The sequence below is a fragment of the Callionymus lyra genome, chromosome 6 (assembly GCF_982586985.1).
Source record: "Callionymus lyra chromosome 6, fCalLyr1.hap1.1, whole genome shotgun sequence".
Taxonomy (NCBI): domain Eukaryota; kingdom Metazoa; phylum Chordata; class Actinopteri; order Syngnathiformes; family Callionymidae; genus Callionymus; species Callionymus lyra.
In genome coordinates this window covers 19622355-19648687 of record NC_141823.1, presented here as the reverse complement: position 1 = coordinate 19648687, position 26333 = coordinate 19622355, and the positions used below count along the sequence as shown (strand labels likewise).

The 26333-nt window shown below is 38.0% G+C and overlaps 1 protein-coding gene across 1 annotated transcript in view; it reads left to right on the top strand.

Moving 5' to 3' along the window:
- pcdh15b (protocadherin-related 15b) overlaps positions 1 to 26333 on the top strand; it is a 158388-nt gene that overhangs the window by 30055 nt on the left and 102000 nt on the right. The window contains exons 3-6 of the mRNA XM_087794099.1: positions 20410 to 20424; positions 21624 to 21689; positions 24878 to 25038; positions 26065 to 26220. Coding sequence (XP_087650225.1) covers positions 20410 to 20424; positions 21624 to 21689; positions 24878 to 25038; positions 26065 to 26220 — 398 coding nt within the window. The remainder of the gene's footprint in view (positions 1 to 20409; positions 20425 to 21623; positions 21690 to 24877; positions 25039 to 26064; positions 26221 to 26333) is intronic.

Genomic DNA, 26333 nt, shown 5'->3' with positions numbered 1-26333 from the left:
CCCTTTCTAGACCACGATCACAAAGCGCTTTAACAATCAGAAACAATCACTGTTAAAATATATACTTTAAAAGATCAAGACACATAAGACAAACACATAATCCTGCACAAATAAAAAGGTCTTAAGATGTTTCTTAAAGGAGTCAGTAGATCATCAAACACAGAGGGAGAGGAAGATCGTTCCAAAGCTTAGGAGCAACAGTCTGGAAGGATTTCTCTCCTCTGGTGTTCAGGAACCATCAGTAGATTCTGATCCACAGACCTCAGAGCCTGAGCTGGGGTGTAGGGCTGAATCAGATCACTGATGTAAGGAGGAGTCTGACCATGAATAGATCTGAAAGTAAGAACCAGAATTTTAAAATTGATTCTGAAAGAAACTGGCAGCCATTGAAGAGTTTTAAGGATGAGAGAAATGTGAGTTCTTCTACTAGAGCAGGGCAGAATTCTCAGTGCAGAGTTTTGTATTAACTGCAGGCGAGACAGCTCCTTCTTGTTAAGACATGAAAATAAACTGTTACATGAATAGTCTAAACGAGAAGACACAAACGCAAATGTTTGATGTTGAAACAGCTTAAAATCAAAATTGTTGCATTAATTGTGACGTTAAAGGTTTCAGACATCTCATTTCTGAAAATACATCAACCTTTATTCAAGCCTGACGTTTAAGGCATATTCATTCAGATAAAAAAACCCCATAATTTCCAAAGAATATCTGACTTATGGGTCGGTGAGAGGACAGAAATAAAGTCATCAAAAGTTGAAAGCTCAGCATAATTCTCTCATGACTTTCTGCTCAATTTGTCACAATATTAATAATCCATTGAAGTTATCGTTTGTGAGATTTATCTGGTTGGCATTCAGCTGACAGCTACTGCAGCCCTGGGTGACTATCAGGAAGGTGTGTGCTACTATTTCACTTTATTTTTCTTTGTCTTTTTTGCACTAGAAAAAATGACATGAGAAAACACACCAGGCCGCCTCTTCTTTGGATGAGATATTTCCAGAGCTCTCTCTCTCTTTTTTTTTTTTACATTGTCACTGTTGGCATGCGCACCAAGACCCAATTTATAAATGAAAATCTATACTTAGGTCAATAGCATTGCTCCAACAAAGGGCACAATTAAAATGCTGTGGGCGGTAAGATGACTTCAAAGTCTGAATAACACACATAAATATATATATATACAGTATATATACATACATATAATAGTGAGTATGTCTGTGTGTCTTTCAAACCACTCGACCAAAGTGCACACTAATAAACCAATGACCTGATTGAAGGGCAACTTGATGAGGTCCTTAAACTCAAACCATAATTTCAGCTCCTTTGATCAAAAATCCAAAAACATTCAATCCTATGAAATTGATACTTTATTTAAAACATCTTAAATAACGATGGTTTCCATAATTGCAGCTTCTATCTGCAAATTTAAGACCCATAATCTGTATGAACCCATTTCCCTTCTCTCCTCTTCATTGAGTTGTTTGTGTCATTTTGTCTTTTAAATGCAGTTGTTTGAAGGACATATCAGTTCATCATATATAAAACTGTGATTCAATGATCACATTGTCAATGTCAGTATCACTATGTCTCATTCGAAACATTCTTTAATTTCATTACCTGTGAGAGTCAACCATGAATCTTGGAGCCGTTTGTTTTATCATTGATTGTGTTGATTGAACCGGCGCCAGCATGAATTAATGGAACAGTTTTCAGTTCATTATAGTAAGTAATTAATATTGGACGTTCAAAAATATTTTTTGCTTAACAGCAGGTTTGCCTCTTTTGGCTGCGAGAGGAAATGAGCTCCTTCGTTTGCCAGAGATGTGAAGTCAAAAGTAAGTTTTCGAAGCGTGTCCAACTGGGAACGCAAGCAGTGGAGAGATGGACAGATTAACAACATGCTGTCAAGGGAATATCTCAGGATCAGTTGGACCTAGTAAAAGATGTTGAGTAACGTTGCTTTTACTGCAGTCGAAAATATCAAAATTCAATAACCAACATATATATATTTTAATATACAAAACAGTACATTCAATTGTTTTGCATCTTTCTTTCTTTCAGTAGCCATGCTAACTCTAATGTTTTATTTTCTTCTATCTTTCTCATTGACAGCACTCGTTTGAGTACGTAAACATTGAGTGAGTTTTATGTATTTTTACATAAACATTTTTTAATTTTAATCAGTGTTTTCTTCTATCCTTAAAAGCCCTATTACTGGTATTTAATGCAATTTTATTGCTCCCATTACTTTGATTAAGCAAAATTACCTTGTAAAGATATTAATAATATAACGTTGAAAAAGTTTTACTATGCGAGTAATAATTCTTATAACCAATATTGAAGAACATTTTTTTAAGTTAAAATGTCACATATTGATGCTATTTTTAAGATTTAAAACAGAGTTTCTGTTCCCCATAGTGTCAGAATATTTAAACGGCAATCAAATATATTCTGCATTCTGCAGCTGCAAATGTTCTGCTTGTCTATTCGTTTAAAAAATGGGTGGAGTCTTGTTGGCTCGGTTTCCTGTCTTTATATTAAAAACTTTATCGGACCCGGTGATCAGCTATAGAATCAAACCAATTAATACATGAATAATATACATTTTTAAAAAGATAGAAATCACTGCTCTTCACTCATGTTTTTCGATGCATATTGTTTTCTTGATATTAGGATTTCGACATTCAGACTATCTTTGATGGACTGATCAAATACCTGTTCCACAAAAATCTTTTAATATCATTAGGAAAAAGGAAGACAAATCCATCATAGCATCCCACATTGCACTAATGTTAGCGTGAATGTAACAAGATATTTTCGGATTTGCTCTTCACTGGAACAACAGGGGGTTGTGAGTTCTCTTCACATGCTGTTTCAACCGAAAAATAAATTCACCAATAGATTCTGCTCCATCTCTTCAAAAAGGGTTTCCAACATCCATGCCCCTATAATTATGAAACATGGAAGAGAAATACCATAAATAGAAGTGGCGGAAATGCATTTTGACGAAAAGGAAATCACTCCCTTTGAGATTTAGTAGACCTTGAAGCCCACTCTAGAATTCGGTAATCATAGATGTCCAGTTTCTCGGTTTGGTCTGTTTTAGCGCCAGTATTGGAAGAAGTTGTCGATGAAGCTAATACGCATGATTTCAGCAACGATAAGCGGTTGAATAACTGCTATTTATAAATGTCTGTTTTATTTCACTAAAGCGCACATATATATAAGCTGTGGATCTCATTAAACTTGCATGAACGCCTCAGTGAGTTCTTGGCAAACTCTTCTTTCTTTAGGCTGCTCTCAACACAAACTTATCATTTACTGTACTTTTACCATTCTTGTGGAATAAGTTGGGAAATAAAACACATGTAAACACCATTATTATTTAAAGTATATTCAGTTGGAACATTCAGTCACACAGGGCAGACTAAAGGTAAATCTTTGCTTCCTTCACTTGATTTGACTGTATAATTTCATTGGAAGGTTGCCCTGTGTGGGCAGTTCTTCTTTGGTGGTTTTAACTCTACTGTGAAAGCCACATGTTACGAGAAAATAAAACGACACTGAGAACTCAAATTAATATCATTTTTTTCATTTGCTAAAAGCTATATTTATAACAATGCATCCAAGGTCAATTTCTTACAGATCTATGTGAAATGTACTACAGTTTAATACATTTGACGTCATTTAAACAATAGGAAAACTTATCATATCCAAACCCCCTTTCTTCAATTAAAACTGCAGAAATCACCCAAATTGTGTGTCTGGTTCATCTACTTACCGCTCTGCTGAGTCCAAAGTTTGATTTTGAATGGACTCCCGTTTGTCAAAATGCCTTCGACAGTGTTGTGTCGCTGCCATAATCCTGTCCTCGCAGCCCCTGATCTGTCTCCGCCATTTAGACTAGAGGTTGATGCCAGCGCTGTTGGGGCCCGTGCTGAATATATTAGCCTATCAGCTCTGCTAGAGTCAACACTTTGAGCTTCACATTGAGGCCAGATCTCTGGCAGTCCTTGTATGTATATGTATATGTATATATATATATATATATATATATATATATATATTTAAGGAGCAGCATGTAAAAGCCCTTGGCTGTTGCCTTGTCCCAAGTGTCCAGTATCCAGATAGGTGTGTGCCAGTGCTCCGTTCTGATTGGTTCCCGCCTGGTCTTCCGCTCTGGATCCACCTGCTTGGACACATTTTCACCAATCAGATGTCTTCAGAGCGTAATCAAATGATTGTCAGTCAGGTGTTGTACTTTCAGCTGAAAACTCATTGGTTAAACCAGGGGTGGGCAAACTAGGTCCTCGAGGGCCGCAGGGTGTGCAGGTTTTTGTTCCAACCGATCGAGCATGCACATTTTAACCAATGAGGTTTCAGCTGAAACAAGCAACACCTGACTGTTAATCAACTGATTACACTCCTTAGACACCTGATTGGTCAAAAAGTGTCATCTTGATCGGTTGGAACAAAAACCTGGACACCCTGCGGCCCTCGAGGACCGAGTTTGCCCACCCCTGCGTTAAACTGTGCATGCTTGATCGATTGGAACCAAAACCTTTGAGGACTGGTTTGGCCACCTCAGGTCCACACTCTGATGGGGGAACCATGTCCCAGTTCACCCGCCGGATCCGCTCACCTGTGACACACCTGTTACAAATAACAAAGAGCTGCTCTTTGGTGACTCCTATGCATCTTTTAAACCGTCTCACTGTGAGTTAACACTTGTGTGTTTGTAACCGTTACGCTGAAAATTGTTAGCCATAACTCTTTAATTGTCATTAGTTTATCCTTAAAGTCTGTTTGCTCAGCCTGTGCCCTTGTTCGAGAAGGTGCTTTTGTTTTTCTTATGGTGGCTGAGAGCCACTTACTTTGTTGATTGTTCTAAACGTTGGTATTTAAGATGTTTAAGTGTTATTCCTATATTTTTTAATGTTTTTGTTCCTTGTTTTGGGAATAGTATCCTCCTCCCTCAGTTACTTCTTGCGTTTTTTTTCAATATGTAAATGTATCTTGATTAAAACAATTCATTTTTCTTTGCTACCATCTAAATCTGGTTATTTATTTTATTTCCCCAATGAGCCGGGGTCGTAACATCAACTCTGCACAAATGTATAAACTATTGAATTTTCACAGACGGCAAACTTTTTTAATCCGCAATATGAATTATGTTGAATAGTCGTTTTACTACATTTACAAATGTAAACTTCTTTACTTTTTATTAAAACATGTAAGGTCAAACAGATGCATACACGTCTTTAAAAAAATCACACTGACGTAACTAAGGAATGGTCACATTAAAAGAAAAGTTTAGTCATAAGTATTTCTGCCACAAAAGCAAATTTCATGAATATATCATTATTTTCATTGCTTGACTTGGTGTTTGTGGAGGAAATCACACATAGAATTAGAGTCTATGTTCTTTGTATAAGCATTAGTATGGTGTAGGGATGCACAAAATATTTGGCCGAATGTGAAATTCTTATAAGCACCACAGGCGAAACAAGGTGACATAAGAAAAATATCCTGCCTGCTTGGATATAGTCAAAGTGTCTGTGTTGCGCAAGTGTTCAAATACCCCAGAGATCTATGGAAAAGCATTGTGGGAAACGTGTAGTGCTGACCTACTACTGAGTAGATGACAGAACAGCTATTATGAGCCGAATAGCCTCACAGCATGAAACGCGGGTCATGGATGCATACAGTCCAGATGAAGAGCTCCCTACAACAATAGGTCTTAATAGAAAACCTTTTCTCTAGTTTTTCCCACTTTTGATAATTTAACCAAAGAGATCAGCTCTTCTTCTGTCTGACGCAATGTTATTCCTATAATGTTAGCGCTAAACCATCTCCTGATCTTTATAACTGATTATTTGATTTATCCCCGAATATTATTTGTGCTGTTCCAATGCCTCACTTCTGGTACGGTAAAAGAGCAATCATTTGGTGTTTTGGTTTTTGGCCTTGGTTACCACATTTTTCTTTCTTTTGGCCAACAATTTTTCTTTATGCATTTCTTCTCCTTTTTTGCAATGTAAGAACGATGACCTTTCCTTCAAAGAAAAGACAGAAAAAATAATATAATCAAGAGTATTGTGACAGTGTTGCAGTACACAACTTGTTACCATGGTTATACGATATATCGATTCACATGTAGGAGGAGGTAGCCATGACTTAAACATGCAATTAAAATATTAATCATGTTAATCCTTACGTTCAACCTTCGGTCCATGCCTCCATTATTCCTTCAATTGACACGCTCACCTCAGGAGCACTTTATTTCTTAAGATCGACTCTTCTTAACTCTCTGTACTTTATTGCCTCATTGCCAGAGTTAACACCCTCATCTTTATTGTGCCTCCAGCCTCCATTTTGCCAGCATTCCCACCAGAGATCTCGCCTTTAAATAATTCATATAAATAGCTCTGTCCTTTGCTGAATGTGTTCATTTACATTTCCCACCAGGATGTTTGCATCCAACCACAACAATTGAAGAGCAAAAATATCGAGTAAATATTGAGACTTGCGGTTGAAAACAATAATATATTGTTTACTTAGAAGGGCGAGACTACAGTATGTGCTCAGTTTAACTTATTTGAGAGATTATTTATCTTTCAAACATTCAAGTGGGGTTTTAAGACCGGCACTCACTTTATATTCTAATGTTAAAAACAATATGTATTAGTATTCATAGAATTTTTAACTTTTTTTCAACCAAGTTTAACTTTTAAGTTGTTTTCCAACTGAGCCTCATATTCCAGTTCAGAGTTATTATTCAAGGTTAAATATGGCCGACGTGCTCAAAAAACATTTTAAATAAGGCATCATGGAAGGTGCTAGAAAAATGGACGAAGTCTACCCAACCATCCCAAAGCAATTCCGTAGCGTCTGCCATCCTCCTTGAAATAAAACGCTTGAAGATAACACTATAACTGATCACATTAACAATTAATTACACCAACAAAAAACGTATTATATAATGAGGAAGTAGAAAGTAAATATTCTGTTCAGATATTAGAAACATAGGAATAAGTGGCAGATGGTAAGGATTGTTTTTATGTTTTTCATGCTTTCAGAAACCGACAGAAATCACTGATATAAGGCCTATATTTACCTTATGTGTGTGGCAGGAGCATCAGGTTCACATCCGCGGCTGTACATGTGAGATATACATACTTTTTTTTTTCGCAAAAACCTATTTGTAAAGTGGTTTGTGAGTAAGTAAGTAAGTAATATTTATTTATATAGCGCTTTTCGAGACCAGGGTCACAAAGCGCTTAAACAATCAAAACAATACTCAAAAAAGTACATACTTTAAAGATCAAGATATACTGAGAACAACACAGGAGTTCGAGAAATTCAAGGAAAAGCCTGAACAAATAGAAACATCTTAAGGTGTTTCTTAAAGGAGTCAGTAGACTCCATCAAGCGCAAAGAGAGAGGAAGATCGTTCCAAAGCTTAGGAGCAACAGCCTGAAAAGATTTCTCTCCTCTGGTCCTGAGCCGTGTGCGTGGAACCATCAGTAGATTCTGATCCACAGACCTCAGAGCCCGAGCTGGGGTGTAAGGCTGGATCAGATCAGTGATGTAAGGAGGAGCCTGACCATGAATAGCTCTGAAAGTAAGAACCAGAATTTTAAAGTTGATCCTGAAAGAAACTGGAAGCCAGTGAAGAGTTTTAAGGATCGGAGAAATGTGAGTTCTCCTACTTGAGCGGGTCAGAATTCTCGCTGCAGAGTTCTGAATCAACTGCAGGCGAGACAGCTCCTTCTTGTTAAGACATGAAAACAAACTGTTACAATAGTCCAGACGAGAAGAAACAAACGCATGGATTACAAGCTCCAGATCATGTTCCGACAACATTTTCCTAAGTTTAGAGATTTTTCTCAGTTGAAGGAAACAGTTTCTGGTCAGTTTTCTGCAGTGTTGAACAAGAGACATGTCTTTATCAAATACAACACCCAGGTTTCTCAGGCTCAGTTTGACAGACTGACCTAAGTCACCCAAGTACTGACTCAACCCTGGAATCTTATCATCAGGAGCAATCACCAGAGTTTCAGTTTTGTCCACATTTAGCTGTAAAGTGTTTTCACTCAGCCATTGTTTGATTTCTAGCAAACAATTGACTAAGCGTTTCAGCCTTTGGGGCTCAGTTGGATCAAAAGAGCAGTAGAGCTGGATGTCATCAGCAAAAATGTGATAAGAAACATCTGGAAATCTCTGAATGATTTTACCGAGTGGAATCAAGTACAGCAAAAACAATAAAGGACCCAGAACAGAACCTTGAGGGACTCCACAAAACAGATCTGCCGATTCAGACCTCATTTGATTGGCAGATACACTAAAACTGCGCCCAGAAAGGTAAGATGAGAACCATTCTAACACAGACCCAGAGAGTCCCACTTCATCCCTTAGTCTTCTCAGCAGGATCTGGTGATCAACTGTGTCAAAGGCTGAGGACAGATCCAAGAGCACCAGAACAGTGAATTTACCCGAGTCAGCCGACATCATGATGTCACTGGACACTTTCAATAAAGCTGTCTCCGTAGAGTGATGTTTACGGAAGCCAGACTGAAACTTCTCATGGATGTCGCTCTGATCCAGGAACAAAGACGGCTGCTCAGACACCACCTTCTCCAAGATCTTGGACAAGAAAGGGAGCTTAGAAATAGGCCTGAAATTACTGAGGTCAGTTGGGTCTAAACCTGTTTTTTTGAGCAGAGGCTCCACAATGGCATGTTTAAATGCATTGGGAAAAACCCCTGTGGAAAGGGAGAGGTTCACCATATTGGTAACCCAGGGGCCAATTACATCAAATACTTTGATAAAAAGCCTAAAATGAAGGACGTCATCTGAGCAAGAGGATGGTTTCATCTTGTTCACTATCACCCAAAGATACAGCAGTTAAGGAGGACCAAGAGGAGGAGATGGGCTCAGAGACAGTAGGGGTTCCAAACAAAGGGGGAGAGATTTTCTCTTTGATCAATTTAATTTTGTCAATGAAAAATCTCAACAATGCATTGATGTCAGCTTCACAGAAGACAGGCGTGATTTGAGGAGCAGGAGACACAAGAGAATTAATCGTGTCAAACAAAACTTTGGGGTTTTTCCTATTTGCTGCTACCAGTTTTCTGATGTAATCAGATCTAGCAGTTTCTACCATCTCATTGTAAGAAGTCAACAGATCCCTGAGGTGAAGTCTGTGCACCTCAAGTTTAGTAGACTTCCAGAGACGCTCAGTCTTTCGACAAAGTCTCTTCAGACTCAGGAGATCTTCATTTGTCCAAGGGCACCGTTTTTTCTGAATTTTCAAGTTCGATTTAACAGGTGCCACTTGATCCAGTATTTCAACACAATGACCAGTGAAACAGTGAATCAAACTGTCCACGTCTGTGCAGTCATCAAAGGAAAGACGGTCAAACATAGCAGAAAAACTGTCTGCAGTATCGGCTGAGATGACACGCCTCTGAGTCCTAACTTTCAAAGGCTTAGGTTCAGGGATGAAGTCCAGGTTAAACAAGACAAGAGAATGATCACTCAGATGGACATCATGTACAGATACATTAGAAATGTCCAGGCCAAGAGTAAAAACTAAGTCTAAAATGTGGCCTTTTTGATGAGTGGGTTCAGAAACATGTTGCTCAAAATTAAAGGCTTCTGTTAAAGTTAAAAGTTCTTTAGCAGAACAAGATGTGACGTCATCAACATGAAGATTAAAGTCTCCAAGAATAAGAACAGATTCCATTTGAATAATGGAAGATAAGAAGTCACTAAAGTCTTTTAAGAACACCGCCGCAGGACCAAGCGGACGGTAGATTGACACACAATAGAAAGGTCTTGTAGAACCAACCAAGATCATCTGAGATTCAAAAGAAGTGAATTCCTGTGTCTGAATCACTTTGCAAGAACAACTCTCCCTAAAAACAGTAGCAAGAACTCCCCCACGACCAGAGAGGCGAGGCTTCCCAAGAACAGCGCTCCCTACTGGACAGAGTTCGTTCAGATGAATAAACTCTTCCTCTCTCTGCCAAGTCTCAGAAAGACATAATAAATCCAAATTAACTCTTGTGAAAAGATCATTAAGAATAAAGGATTTATTAGTAATGGAGCGAACATTAAGAAGTCCCACATTCAGCACCGATGACGTCACTGACGACGCCGCGTCGCTGACAGGCGCGCAGAGCGGGATCTTTTGAAGCGAACAGCGGTCACGTGGGTACCAGCTGTCACTGAAGTTCAACTCGGTAGTAAAAGCCAAATTAAAGAGAGGAAATGAAAAAATCTTACCACCTTTCGTTGAGGTCTGGACAGACGGCAGCGCTGATGTGTCGTCATTCTCTTCAGCGTGAGGAATGTCGATCAAACATCGATGACGTTCGATGACGTCAGAGTTGTTCCGAGCGATCGCGACTGCGCGTCTCATCCTGACCTGAACTCCAGCCCGACTCGATCGCTTGTGGAAATCGCCCGGTACCCGAGGGATCAAATGATATTCCACAGAGTCCGAGTCGATGAGAAGCGGAGCCGGAAACACGTTCACCGGACGTTGGTAACTGTCGTGAGTGAAGTCCTCCATCGACTCTCTGATGTTGAAAAGAGCATCACGATCATAGATCATAGATGCTTGATACATATCTTAAGTGATATGAGCATAAAATCCGGACAAGTAGTCGTTAAAACGACTGTTTTTGGCAATTATTGCAGGAGCTTACGTTCAAGCAGCCGATCAAAGGCTCACCGGAAGCGGAAGTGATGATAGTTTCATTAATCCTTCACACCCTCAGATTAGTTTACGCTGCTGGTCACCCCCCCCCCCCCCCCCCCCCCCCACCCCCCACTGTCCTCCATGGATGGATTGTCTCTGGAACATTTAACCGTAAGGAGGAAGCAAGTTTGCTGCTTATGTTGTTTTCAATTAGATCTATTAAATCATCGTAGTGGGGTCTTTTGGAAACACGAAAACCAGTCAAAATTACACCTCCTTGTCTTTCAGAACTGCAGTAAAAAAGTTTTGTTCAGATCATGCACCCCATTGGTGAGAGATACAGCCTTCTCTTCCTGATAACAGGAAGACTGTATTTCAAGAAAGTATATTTGGTTAGCATACTTTTAAAACCAATTACTCCTGGAAGTGTTAACGCTGTTCTTTCAAATGCAAATGTAGGAAAGGTCATCTTGCGGATGCGTCTTGTAACATGGAAAAGCATATTTTAGACCTGAAGATATGGAAAGTATGTTTGAATGAAAGAGTTCTTGTTCTCGCTGAGAGGGATGAAAAGAAACACCTGTTGAATAGCACAAAGACACATATATTACAAAGGCAATATTTTAGGTGAACATGACATGATAGTAGATGCTTGACTCAGATCTGGTTCTTGGTGCTTTGTCTGGATTCATTTATAGCCATAAGGCTAAGTTACCCTCTCACTGGTGCTTTAGTGGGCACAAAATGACTACCATGAACTGCTTTGTGTCATTTTTGAGTGCTAACTACTCCCTTCAGCGCTTTGTGACCCTGGTCTAGAAAGGCGCTTTACAAATAACTATTACTTACTGACTTATTAGGGCTACAATAGTTTGTCCTTCGTCTCCAAGGAAGGTTTAAGTTCTATAGCTTAATTTAAATCCAATAAGTTACAGCTTTTTAAAAGTTGCTAGAAAAATAAAGCAAGCATTTCAAATAAACAATACATTTAAAATATTTTTCTTTTTTTTATTATCTTCTAAAAATCCCCAAACAACTTTGTGTACTTTTTTCTATATATTTAAACATAATTATTTTTGTGAAGTCCCTCATCATGACCATGGTTTGAAGTCATTACTTTATAAAGTTCTCCCCCGTCGCGAATGCGCCGCTTTGTTTGTACAACGAGTCCTTCGGAGGGGGAGGCCTCCGGGATTGCTGCCACACGGTGATGAACTTTGATGTTCAAACAATCACAGCAGAGTGGGTGTGGTTATGGTAAAGGAGATTAAATCTCCAGAAAAAAGTATTTTCAGTGGACAGGGGCTCAAACCCATTTTCTCAAGTAAATTTTCCAGTCAACTGGCAGCCCGTGTTTTCAACAGAAGTGTTTTCTTAGAAACATAAACTCCCTCACATATATTCTCACCTGTGCAGAACTTAGATCTACTGGAACTGAATTCATGTTTTGTGAAAATCCACTTCCATTAAAATCACTTTTGCTGTAGCATTTGCCAGAGACTTCAACAGACAAACGCTGTTCCTCTTATCAGAGCGCCAGAAAACTTCACTGTGGAGATTTTCCTGGGTGTGACTCAAGGCCGAAGGAATCTAAAAAGTGTTAGAAAAGCCAAATGGAGTCGTGGTTATGTACTCCAGAAATGTGTCCTCGGAAAAAAACTGCCGTCTGATTACCAGCAGTGTCAGCAGCGACCGACTCTGCAGCGAAGGAGGGAGGGATGGAGGGAGAGAGAGGGACGGAGGGATGGAGAGGGGTGATATAATGGATAAGCCTGCACAGTGACAAAGTGGTGATTCCTACGGCACTCTGTCTGCGAGTCCGTGTGTGACTCCTTTGAGTGTGACTTTTTGGTGTGTGTACGAGCAGGTCGACAATTTGTGTTCTCCTCGGAGATGCATCAATCTAACACAAGGTCACCGCACCTTTCCAACACAACCCTTTAGTCTCTTGTTCCCTCCTCAGAGCTCTCTATTCAAGCGCTTTTAATTTCTCCTCCACCTGCATTCCTCTTTGTCTCTCTGCTCACCTTAAGATTGTCTTCTCTCCTCTCCCCCCCCCCCCCCACTGTCCTCCATGGATGGATGGACCAAGGGGAAGGATGGATGTGTTGTGGAATGGGTGATGGATGAATGGGTGGCTGGATGGGTTAAGGCGAGAAGACGGAGAGGAATTGGACCCAAGAGAGAGCAGCAGATACCTGCTGAGGGAAGCTTAAAAGGACCCGACACAAAAACTTTTCTATGACACCAGAGAACAAACTCTCTGGATTTTTATCGACATATTAACGTCCCTCGGAATTGATGATCGAACCTTATTTATTTAGTCATAACACTCTGTAACATGGAATGATTATATTTTGAATCACTTTTGTTCGATCAAACTGCATCAGAAAGTCAACGGATTTCATTGTCTTCGTATCAACAGAAAAAAACTCCTGATTTCAATCACCCTTTCAACATAACAAACAACAACTCTCTCAATTTTTGATGTCCCGTCAGGAGCGGCGATCAAATCTTAAAATATCTGCCCTTTTTTTCTGCTGTATTTTTATTTATTTGGTTCTTTTCATCCCCTTTTTTGAAGTAGTACTTGGCACAAAGGAAAACTTTATTTGGATTTGGTTTCAAACATTTTGCTAAATATAATTTCCTGCATATGAAAACGGACACAATTATAACTTGATAAAATAAAGTATATGTAGTTGTAATCAACAAGCAGTATAACAGCTAGAAAATAATAATAATAATAATTATTATCAAACAATTAAAAACACATGGACCAGGCTTGTCAAACTCAATCTCCACAAGGGGTCAACATCTTCTATCACTCTTCAAAGGCTAAACTAACTTTATATTTACCAAACGGTCTCTAACCGGGGGTCCAAATTCCCATCAAATTATTCTCCTTTAATTTCATTTTAACCGTTATTGAAATCTCTGCTCCTTATCTTAGCTTATCACTATCAGCCACATTATAGATATAAAATATAATATATCAACTAAACATTATTGTAACACAAGTGACCCGGATTAGTGAAAAACAGTATTTGAAAATGTTTATTCATTTAATAAAGATTTCCCTCAGATGGCCGGCTTGTGGTCGAGAAGTATCTTTTTCACTGCCAGTGCCAGATGTGTTTTGTTGTTGCAACTTAGGGCAAGAAACCAAGAGTGCTCGTGATTTTTGTGTCACTTTTACTGATGCCAGTGTGTAGTCATGGCTGTCAATGGGTGACTCTAATGAAGAATAAAGAGAGTTGTGCAGGGGTTTGCACTACTTCGATTTCCTCCCATTGTTCAAATACAGAAAGAGGTTGATTAAATAACTCATTTGTCTTCAGATGTGAATGTTTGTTTAGCTCTATGTGCTTTCGTACAGGCTGGCGACCTGTTCAGGGGGTTCCCCGGCCCTTCTTTGAGTGGCTGGGATGGACTTCAGTCCCCCAGATACCATGATGGCCGGAAAATGTATTTTCTGTCTTTCGGGTTTAACAATAAAAACTGATGTGAGGAGTTTAATCGAAATAATTACAAACTGACTCAAATGTGTTTGTAGGATTCAATTTTTTATTTCTCCTGAAATACAATTGATTCAGAACTCTGCAGTGAGAATTCTGACCCGCTCTAGTAGAAGAACTCACATTTCTCCGATCCAGAGGAAAGGATCGGAGATCTTTTTAAACCCTTCCAGGCTGTTGCTCCTTAGCTTCATGGATTCTACTGACTCCTTCAAGAAACCTCTTTAAGAGATTTTTATTTGTTCAGGCTTTTCCTTGATTTTCTGAGACTCCTGTGTTGTTCTCGTAGTTATCTTGACTTTTTAGTATATATTTTATTGAATATTGTTTTGATTGTTTAAGCGCTTTGTGACCCTGGTCTGGTAAAGCGCTCTACAAATATAAATTACTTACTTACTTTTTAAACTTTATTCAGCGCGACATATACTTACACATCCTTTGTATTTGCGCTTGATGAAGTCTACTGACTCCTTTAAGAAACATCTTAAGACGTTTCTATTTGTTCAGGCTTTTCCTTGATTTTCTGGAACTCCTGTGTTGTTCTCAGTATTATCTTGATCTTTAAAGTAAATACTTTTTTGGAGTATTGTTTTGATTGTTTAAGCGCTTTGTGACCCTGGTCTGGAAAAGCGCTATATAAATAAATATTACTTACTTACTTACTTACTAATGAGCAATTAACATATCAAGCAAAAATATTCTATTTAATTATCTTTTTAAATAATGGTAAACTGGTCAATTCCTGTGTTCAAAATGTTTTAAAAATCAAGTCAGTGGGATTCATAGAGCTTGCTGGATCATCTGCTTGAGAAGGGAATAGATTAGATAAATGAAGGCTCAGTGGTCTACAGAATGATGAAGAGATGAAGGGAGAATGAACAGAGAGAAGCTAATGGTCAGTGCAACTAAGGATCAAAACATTTCGACTCGTAACGAGAGTATTTGTTTCTCATATGCCTTGAAGTATTATTATTTTCAGTTTGCTGATAAAAGGTTTTGTGAAACCAAAAGGTTTTTTTTTTTAGCATTCAACAGTTTTGGTTTCACATCAAAAAAAAACAATCCTTTCCATCACTGCACCTACGACTCCTTCCATGAAATCCAGCCTGAAGATGATACAAGACACAAACCTTTTTCAGCCAGATTTAATTGGTCGCGAGAGAGTTTCCTTTTCCTCGACAAACCTTACAACGTTTGATCCAGGAGACCAGCTTGGATCATTTTTCTCATCCCAGTAAGAGTTATGGGTGATGACCCTAATGTCAATTTTTGAAAGAAAATGGCAACAAAAAAGCTTTTAAGTAAAGTAAAATCTGGGAGACAAATCTTCTGGAAATATTAATAAAAAAAAGATACAAAGATTTGTTTTCTGAACCGATTAAACGCGAAAACAAAAGAGGAATCCATTCATCTCCACTCGTCAAAATCAATTCTCGGACGACGCATCTGAAGCAATGAATCCAAAATAACATGAACGTGCAAATTAATTTCTTTTCAGCCATCTGCACCAGACTGCCGCACTCACATTCCTGTTAGCAGAGATTGTCGTCTAAATCCACGTCCAAAGTCATCTCGTGTCATTATCCGCCCGTTGGATTAAAATCTCCAAAAGTTCACTTGTGTTCTTTTGGTTGCAACGCAACAACTGGTAACCCATGGAAACGGGTTCTCTAAAGACACACAACAACTTTAGTCACAGTTTGCATATTTAATGGTAACACTAGCATGTGTGACTCCCCCACTCCGCCCTGTGTTTCTGCGTGTGTGTGTCTGTGTGTGTGTGTGTGTGTGTGTGCGGCTCATGGGGTTGTTTGAAGTGTTTACAATGTCACAAAGCCGTCTGTGTGGTGGTGCCTCATGAAATTACCCCAGAAGGTTTCCGACAACCTCGTGGCCCATTTAGTGATTGCCGCCGCACACAGACAAACTCTCTCCCTTCTTTTCTGTCCTTTAATGAGAGTTTCTTGGCAACTTGTCGGGTCCGTTCCTCCTGCCAAACTCGCATGAATCCAGCAGCTATCGATTGATCCACTGAAGACTCCAATGAAGGTGGTTGTTCTGGATTATAAATCATTAGCTCTTCTTTTGTCATGTTGTCAGATTTTTTTTTTTTTTTTTTTTTTTGTACGTCTGTTTTCAAAGTTGTTTTTTTCTGGTGACCCTTACCTTGACGCTTCCGTCCCCGTGGTCCCCTCGGACGACACTTCCAGGCCCTTCATTAGTCTGGCAGAAGGCTGGCATTACACAGATGTATTCCTCGTCATGCACAAGGTCATGTACGCGATGATTCTTACCCCGAACCTCTGAACTGACGAGGCTCTCCTTATGTATGAGCGTGACACCTTTTGTGTGTCTCTCCATGAAGAACACAATCCAATTGTACAGAACAGTTCAACGAGTAAGTATTTAGATAAAGGTTAGCGTGAAGATGACGTGGTTGTGTTTCTGGATTAATGATAATAAACGGTGGTTACTGAATAGTTTGAGTTGGGTGGTAAATAAAGTTGTTTTTGGTGTCAAGACTGATGAAGCTTCATGAAGGAGTGTCCTTCTTTTCACTGCCCACTAGATGGCACTCCATGCTGAGAAACCACTTGCTTTGAATAGCGATTTTTTTTTTTTTTTTTTTTTTTTTGTACTTGAGATGATATACAAAATCACTATGAATTCAAAAAATGAAATTATTCATTTACAAAGAATCAACCAGATTATAGATTAAAGTAAAGTAGAACACACACAGGAAAAAAAATTACAAAAAAAATTACAACAATAATGAAAAAAATACATACCCTGGTAAATTAATAAAAACAAAAAGTAAATTGTTGAATGATAAGGTAGGTGGTAAGAGATTAGTCACAAACACATGATGATGAGTTTAAACTGGTGCTATATATATAAAGGCCAAAAAACAAATGTGTTTAAGGTATTCCTTGTGTTATATCTGGGTCAAGGTGACCCAAAGTCCCTAAAACAAATGTTTGAGGTATTCAATGTGTTATCTCAGGGTCAAGGTGACCCGAAGTCCCTAAAACAAATGTGTTTGAGGTATTCCATGTGTTATCTCAGGGTCAAGGTGACCCGAAGTCCCTAAAACTAATGTGTTTGAGGTATTCCATGTGTTATCTCAGGGTCAAGTTAACCCAAAGTCCCTAAAACAAATGTGTTTGAGGTATTCCATGTGTTATCTCAGGGTCAAGTTAACCCAAAGTCCCTAAAACAAATGTGTTTGAGGTATTCCATGCGTTATCTCAGGGTCAAGGTGACCCAAAGTCCCTAAAACAAATGTGTTTGAGGTATTCCATGTGTTATCTCAGGGTCAAGGTGACCCGAAGTCCCTAAAACAAATGTGTTTGAGGTATTCCATGTGTTATCTCAGGGTCAAGGTGACCCGAAGTCCCTAAAACAAATGTGTTTGAGGTAATCCATGTGTTATCTCAGGGTCAAGGTGACCCGAAGTCCCTAAAACAAATGTATTTGAGGTAATCCATGTGTTATCTCAGGGTCAAGGTGACCCAAAGTCCCTAAAACAAATGTGTTTGAGGTATTCCATGTGTTATCTCAGGGTCAAGGTGACCCGAAGGCCCGAAAACAAATGTGTTTTGTTTAGGTATCCCTTGCGTTATCTCTGGGTCAAGGTTGAACCTGACTTCAAAAAATATACATGTAGTGGTCTGTATTTTTTCCAGGCCTTCGGGTCACCTTGACCCAGATATTACACAAGGGTGAAGAAAAAAAAGAAACCCGCAATGATGAGAGAGTGTTGAATAAATATTCCATTGAAAGCTCACATTATTTTTAAACTGAAAAAAAGACACTGTTTCACGAAGCTTCATCACTACTTGCCACAATAACTTTGAACACTGAGGAACTCCTTGAAGTTACACATCTGTGTCTTCAAGTCTTCAACTTTTGTCTTTTCATGATGATGGACCACCACGTCGAGCACAAATTACTATTAGTTTCATCACCATCAGCCTGACTGTTTGACAAAGAAAAACAATATTAGTTGATTAAAAGAAGACGTCAGATAAGAAGAGACATCAGAAGGTGGCAGCAGCAGCAGAAGAAGAAGAAGAAGAAAAAGAGGAGGAGGAGGGCAGATCCCTGAACACAACAAGTGGGTAGATGAAGGGCTTCGGCTCTCACTGAAGGACAAGACCGGCAGTTAAGCTGTCATCTGCTGTACACACACTCACACTAGAATTAACAAGTGAGCATGATGTAACTAGTCATCATTGTTCCACAGCTTATGCAGCAAATGTTTTTTTGGAAAATTCTCAAACGGGTGAGGGGTTGAGAATTCCTTTCCACCTCAGTAGACGGTCCGGTCTTGAGAACAAAGCAAAGTGGACACAAAATAGGAAACGGTATAAATCACAGGCTACAGTTTTATTTTTCACTAATGACTAATTATAAATAATTATTTTTTTATTAATGCCAAAAAATACTTACCCTTCTTGTGTAAACTGTTAACATATAGTTTATTTTGCTGATTTTATTTTCTATTCATCACTGTCCTCCTGTAATCTCTAGTGTTGAAGATCTGAGACGAACAACTGGCACAATCTGGTTTTGTACCAGACATGGGCGGTCCCATTTTTTACGAGCATGAATAAGAATTTGCCGATGAGTATCACGATACAGGGGCAACAATACGATGTATTGCAATACTGTAGCAACAAGGATATATTTGTAATATTGTCAAGTACTTGACTATGGTGTTGGAGAATTTACAGACCACATGACTCTTGACGAAGTCGTAACTGTTTTTTATTTTTTTTATTTGATACCAAAATATTTCCAAACATCATCTTTAAAATTTGCTAGGGTTGACTGTATCCTCTCGTCCTCAGTCATCTTCAAGTCTTCTTGCAGGATTTCAGTGTTCATTCAGCTGCATTGGAATAATGACTGCTGCCATCTAGTGATTGGAAGTTTAATTGCGAAAAAATAATTTTGCCATAAAATTAACAAATGATATTTGCATGTTAATTGTAAATATAATTCATTTATTTTACACACTCACATTTTTGAAATATCAACCATAAAATACTACGATAACACTAAAATAAAAATACAAATATTGATACAGTATTGTGGAAAAAAATCTTGTGATATATAACCATATTGGTTAATAGATAAATATGTATTTTTAACTTAATAAATAACACAAATGTACAATAATTTACAACTAGTACAACTAGTATTCAAATGGTTAGTTCGAGCTGCATCAATTTGTTTGTGATCTTGTTGGTTGGATTATTCCAGCAATGATGCAGGTTATTATGGGTTGGAATCAGTTAGCCTAATGAAATGACTTTTAATTTTTTCTAATAAATTATTCAACGAGATTTATTAGCTGGATTAAAAAAAAAGTGTATGTTGTCCTTTGAAAAGTCCGATGTGTAAAAACAAAAGTCGTTAAAAAAACACAGTTCATTAAATAAGGATTCATCAGATCAGGTTTTTATGTGACGAGTAATCATATTTTAAACATGATCATAATTATCATTTTGTTCGTGTATCACGAACGTTTTGGTGGCGAGAAACTCTGCGGTTACGAGAAGATAATTACAGCGGCATCAAACTACGAGTCAGAAACAAAACAAGGCCGAATGCTTAATGTTTAGGAAGATGGAGTGGAAGAGTGATTATTGTTCCATTAGTCTATTTTCAGTGTGAGCAGATATTCATCTTCCAGCGTGTCGCTGGGGTTTTGCAGCTCAAGGGAGGCTGAATAATGTTGCCCAGTGTGTGGAACATGCTGGCCGGCGAGGGCTGTGAAGGAAGGGAATCGTTGGAAGTCATTGTCTGCTTTTACTTTGAATAGGAGCATTTTGAGCCTCCAGCTTTCGGGTGAAAATGATTTTCCCCCTGAGCAGTGATGTGAGAGTGTTTACTGGATGTTAAAGCAGGTTGCTTAGAGAGATAAGCACACGATCGGACTGCTGCACAAATCACACGCAAATGCTCTCGGAAGCATCTCGTCGTCTGCATGTTTACTAATCCATCTTTTTAACACGCGCTCCTTACATCTCTACTTTTCTTTACTTTACTTTTTTTTTTCCATTCCTTTAACTGAAGGTTTGCTCTGATTCTTCACTCACCTTGCTCTGCTTTTCTTCTCTTTATTGCTTCCCTTCTTTTCTTCCTTCCTGGTGGGACGCTCTCCTGCTGCAGATTGGCAATATGAGGGTAAGATGAATCTTTCGCTTTCTCTTATCTGTTCTCAAGCACACACCTGGTTTATGAACGCCCGACAACCCTGCGTTCACTAGACACTGCCATTGTGACTCAGAAACTGTAACATCTGCCTGTTCTTTTATTTTAATACAAGCATATTTCATTGAGAAAATTGTTATTTTCTGGTTCACAGCAGGACTGATCTTTGGAAGACGAGCTTTAGAAAATGAAAATTCCAAATCATTACTTGTAGATCTATGTTTAAGCTGATAATATATGTGTCTATAATATAAAATAAATTGTTTTGAAAGGTGCTGTCCTTAAATAGGACTGTGGGATAAATTGTTCATGTGTAAAAATCACAAAAGAGACTTTAAAATGTCACGTTAAAATCCTCAAAACATATAAAATGAAAAATGCTTGCAAACAACGTTATATTGTTAAGAAGACGTAAGAGGAAGAAGAACATTTGAATTGGTATTTATCATCCTTAGGTACTTAATTATGGTGTGTTAAATGTCATTTTAGCACATGCTGAATTTCTCCATAAAAGTCTATTCAAAACATCCATGGTTCATTTATTTATTTTTATATAACGATCGTTTTTTGACTGAAACACATAATAAATAACTTGGGTACAACAGTCATGGAAACTTAAGAAATGAAATGAAAAGCACATTTATAAGATTTTATTAGAAAGTTTTCCTCCAGACTCAAGTTGAGATCATTTGACAGCTGCTTTTCTAGACTTTTTTTTTCTTCTACTCAAAGCCTTCTGTCATTGATCACATAATCCCAGAGGCAGCTCAGGTATCTTCGGACAGCTCAGCACACATAAAATCCGACCTGGTGATAAAGTACACTGCACACTGTGCAATATAAAATAACATTTGTTTGCATGTACTTTGTGCTAAACAGAGATACACCTTTTAGTGAAAAATAATCATAAATAAGTCAGAAAAAAAGGCATACATTGCAGTTATTACTGACTGGGTCACGCAATGTTTTGTGTCCTGTGCAAAATCTTTATTTAATGCCAATAATCAAATTCCCACTTTAGTTTGAGACACAATCACAACAGTATGTAAACTCTGTGTTGCTTCCATCTATTCTGTTATTTTTTAAATGTCTCCTCTTCAAATAAGGTGTAATGATATAGAGAAAATCTGCATCATGTTTTCTTACTTTATTATTGTTTGTGTTTTCCACAGAATGTAAACTATCGCGGTCCGGTCCTCCTGCTACCATCGTTGCCATAGACGAGGAAAGTCCCAACGGTACAGTATTCATCTTTGTCACTTCCTCTTATATGCGCGGCCACAATGAGAGCCAAACTTTTAAAGACTTGATCTTGACCTTTTTCTACAGCTTCTGGTTACCCTGCACTTATTATTATTCATGAGACACGACACTGTGTGTGTCGTAGCGAGCGCCTGAGCTCTGATCCATACAGTAGCTTCAGCTGCATCTCCGATCTGGACCAAGAATCCATCTGATGCATAGTGGGCTGAGATTCTAACATGTGAATACACATAAAAAGGGGTTTATATATGTAGTAAATAATTAATAGTAGGTGTGTCTTTCTCTCTCTGTGCGAGTGTATGTGTTCACCTGATCTTAATGTCATATAAACTGCCAAAGCACTTGATAAAATTACTTAAAAATCAAATAAGGATTTTAGTCTATGGATGGAAGGTAAAAGGTGGCACAGGGTGGCAGAAGTACCCGATGAAAAATCAAATACCTCCTATTTTGATGACATTTAAAAGTTCAACACAGACATCTTAATCATTCTCCCGTCACTTGTACAACTAAGTAATGAAGAATCACAGAATTGTTTGACCTTTTATTAAATGCAAAGCGACAGAAAAGTGGACAGAAGACCCCCATGGAAATAAAAATATGTCCTGAGACCAGTTGTACATGTACTTCACTGAGAGACCCTTGACCTTTCAGTGAAGGTTCTAGGGAGGGCACATGATAAGGTCAAGTTAAAAGGGGGCAGAAGATCCCCATTAAATTGTTAACATTTCATATTTGGATGATGGATTTGGATATTTGAAAATTGAATGTACTTCACTGAGAAACAACTGACCTCTCTGTCAAGGTTTGTTTTTAGAGGAGAGTGACCAGGTAAAAAGAAAAGGGGTCAATAGGTGGACAGGAGGCCCCTGTTAAAAGTAAATATGTCCATTATTCTTAGGAAATTCACACCATTTGTATGAAACATAAGGTAAGAGAGAGTTGCAGAATTTCAGATCTTTTTGACGATTGTAAGTCTCGTATTTGTGGTGCCTTTTAATAAAATAAAAGAGAATTTCCTGTTAACACCTTTTCATTCCCTTTATTTTCCCGACATCTTGCTCTTGTTGCTAACAGAGGAGACGGGGAAAGCATTATATTCCCGTAGATGCCTCTCACTCTGCAGTGAAGTCACACTCAGTTCTGTTATTATGCTGGGACGATGTTATGAATCCTCCATTGAAGAGCTTATTTAGATTCAATCCCTCTTTTTTAATTCCACTCAGCTTTGAGCTACACAAATGTGCGGAATTCACGGAAGGTTTGTGTGTCCTAACACAACTGCAAACTCATTGAGCATGCAAGTCAGATACACACTGAGGCAGCACACACACGGATATTTGTGTCTTTTAAAGGTGCAAACATTGCTGCATGTAAATTTCAGTTCATACGTTTACTGCATTGAATACTCAAATTAAAATGATAAGCTACAACTTTTGAGTTCTTGTAAAAGAAAATGCCAATTTTGTCACACGAGAGAGCCATTTTAAAGGTTAGCGTTATATGTGTATGTAACCATAGAAACGTGGCTGCAGTGATTGTAATAAGGAAGCAATAATATACCACTTTTTTTTTTTTTTACATCCTTGTTTAAATATACATTCAAATCAACATAAATGGATAAAATACATCTGTTGAAATAAGTTAATAACTTTGATTATGAGCCAGACATTTAGTTACAGTGATGAAAAACTTTTTTATTTCGTGTGTGTGTTTCTTTTAACAGAACCAATTTTTTTTTTTTTTTTACGTGCAGTTTTACTCACACATAGTTAATGAAGGGTTGATAGTTTCATGATGCAGTGATTTTTTTTTTATATCTGTGGCACTGGACCACTAATTTAATGAAACCTCACACCGTTCATAAAATAAAAGGGCCACGAACTGACCCTAAAATGAAGACGCGCTACCATTAAACCTCATCAAACCATCACTATAACCGTTTTAATGGCTCAATCTTCCACGGGGTATTTAAATTTTGGAGTCAAAATAAGCACTTACAATATTTGTCTGTATTTAAGCTGCCTCAAGATATCTGTTGGAATATTTGTCGTACTGAAAAGTGGGACTATCGAAACTTTTTGTGTTTGTAAGTCAATCATTAGCCATATTGACTGTGTGACTCACATTTTCTGTAGTTAAATTAAATAAATGAAGAATAAAAGTCTTGAAATAAATAATCTGTCTCATTTGTAGAATCAGTGGAAACAATCGAGGAAGATAAGCTCAGAAGCGTCATTCTAGTTGTGTTATTGTTATGTAAAAGTATGTTTCCTCTTGTACTCAGCTGCACAAAGAAGATTGATCAAACCAATCAAAAAGAAACTTTTTTTTGCAATTGAGAAAAGTTTTGGTTTAGCATTTGTCTGCAGAAAAGAGACCGATGACGTATTTAAAAAGGATAATTTGTGGATCAACACTTTACTAGACAAGAAGAAAAAAGGGAAACATGAATGAATTCATCTTACCTAATGGATCTTTTGCTTCTACAACCATGCATACATTTATATATTTTCTCTCTTTAGAGCCCACGATATTTAAATCTCTTTCTATTTTAGTTTTGCATTTGCATTTCCAAGCAGATAAGAAGAGACGATTTCCTCTCTCACGGTTCATTTATTGTGGGTTTGACCATTCTAATTGTGTTTTTGACCCTCTGATTGATTTCGGTAAACACACCACACCCTTTGTAGACGCTAACCACACTTTATCACATGAGATTCAAACAGATTAAGACGGTTTTCCAGACACTCCGCCTCATAGAAGGCTCCGCCGCTCACATGTCGCGGCACCACCTGTCGTTCACACATGCCTTTCTAAAGTTCCTTCTCTGAGTGAGGTTTCATCAAATTAAAGAAGTGCTCAAAGCATATGTTGTCATTTGACAAACAGCTGCTTGTGACGTCTGTCGTGAAGGGCTGTGAGATTACTGCAGATGTGTCTGTCGGTCAAAATAACAACCATTCGAATGAACAGTGATACACAACTGATCTGGATATGTGATGACAATCTGGATTTGTATAGGTTTCAATTTAAAACTCTGAGTGAATTAACCTTTTGAATCCCATTACATGATGATGTAAAACACACATTTTAATAGTTATTTATTCTTTTTTTTTAAAGCATGTAGTGTTTTTAAACTTGACTGTGTTTCTAACGACAGGAACTTTGTTGGTGGAGAACATGCAGATCAATGGTGTGGCACAGGGTCCAGGCCGAACCATCTCTTTATCTCTGCGGGATAACCATGACTACTGGGTGATTTTGGACCCTTCCAAGCAAGCGCTTTACCTCAACAGCACAGGGCGACTTCTGGACAGAGATGTAAGCAGCTTTATCAACATCTTGCTGATTTATTCTTTGTTTTTTTAAATGAAATGTGGATACTTTGGTTATATATAAAATTATTATCAATTATTTTCTACAGATAACATGACCCATGCTTTTAAACGTGGATGTACTTTATCATTAATAAAGACAAATACTTACCAAGGCAACTCCCATCTATGTCTGGAAAAAAAACAGTTTTAATCCTAACTTTAGTGTTTGACATATGAATATTCTAATTATAGGCAGGCCAGGGTCGAGCTATTGAATCTGTGTAACTCATTGTAAGCTAAATCAACGACAGAATATATTTTAATAACACATTGATATATAAACATTAAACTTAATATTAACATAGAATTGTCTTCTTTAATGAAAAATGAATAGGTGTCCTAAACATTAATGCCTTTGCTGAGGGAATAGATTGCCCTAAATCGCCCTCCATTTCCCCTAATATCAAAAGCAATTAGTCGTTTCATATTTCAAACAAGCGACAGGAATATTTTATAATGCCTTCAAATTGCTTTAAGACACATTTTTCAATGACATAAGTATTTTGATGCCCGCAACAACAAAATAAAGAGATAAATGCAGACAAACATTAGACGTAAAGCAGCAGAGGGATCTCATGACTGTGGGGGTGGGGAGTGTGAAACAAAGTATTTAAATAAATGGGCTATCTATTGAAACAAAACTCTGAAACAAATCTGTGATGCAAATTAACAAACTTTTTGTTTTTCTTCGGTTGAGTAATTGGTAAATATGTTTTTGTTTATACATTTGGAACAATGTTTTGTAAATTGGTTTCACAGCATTGTCATTTTTATTTATTTTTTGCCACTTCCCAGCCACAGCTCAGGCCTACTTCTTAAAGCAGATTAAAGTTAAGGTTCAAATCGACACAACATGGAACTGATTTCTAATCAAACAATTAAAAACGTTACTCATTAAAGGGAATTGTCCGTCTGGAGGAGTATTTGTCTCTTAAGATCTTCTAACTTTTATTTCCCTTTCATTTCCCAGCCACCTTCGTACATCCAGTCCATCGTGGTCCAAGTCCAGTGCACCAATGAGTTGATCGGAACTGTGATACTCCACGAGGTTCGGATTGTAGTTCGAGACCGCAACGATAACGCGCCTCGTTTCCAGCAGCCGAGATACTACGTGGCTGTCAGTGAGGTAATCCCCTTAAACGTTGACAAGCTAAAAGCTGTGATAATGTCAAAAACATCTTCTTCTTTTTTTTTTCTTCTTATGCTTAAGCAATGTGAAGAAGCCCACGAGTGAATACA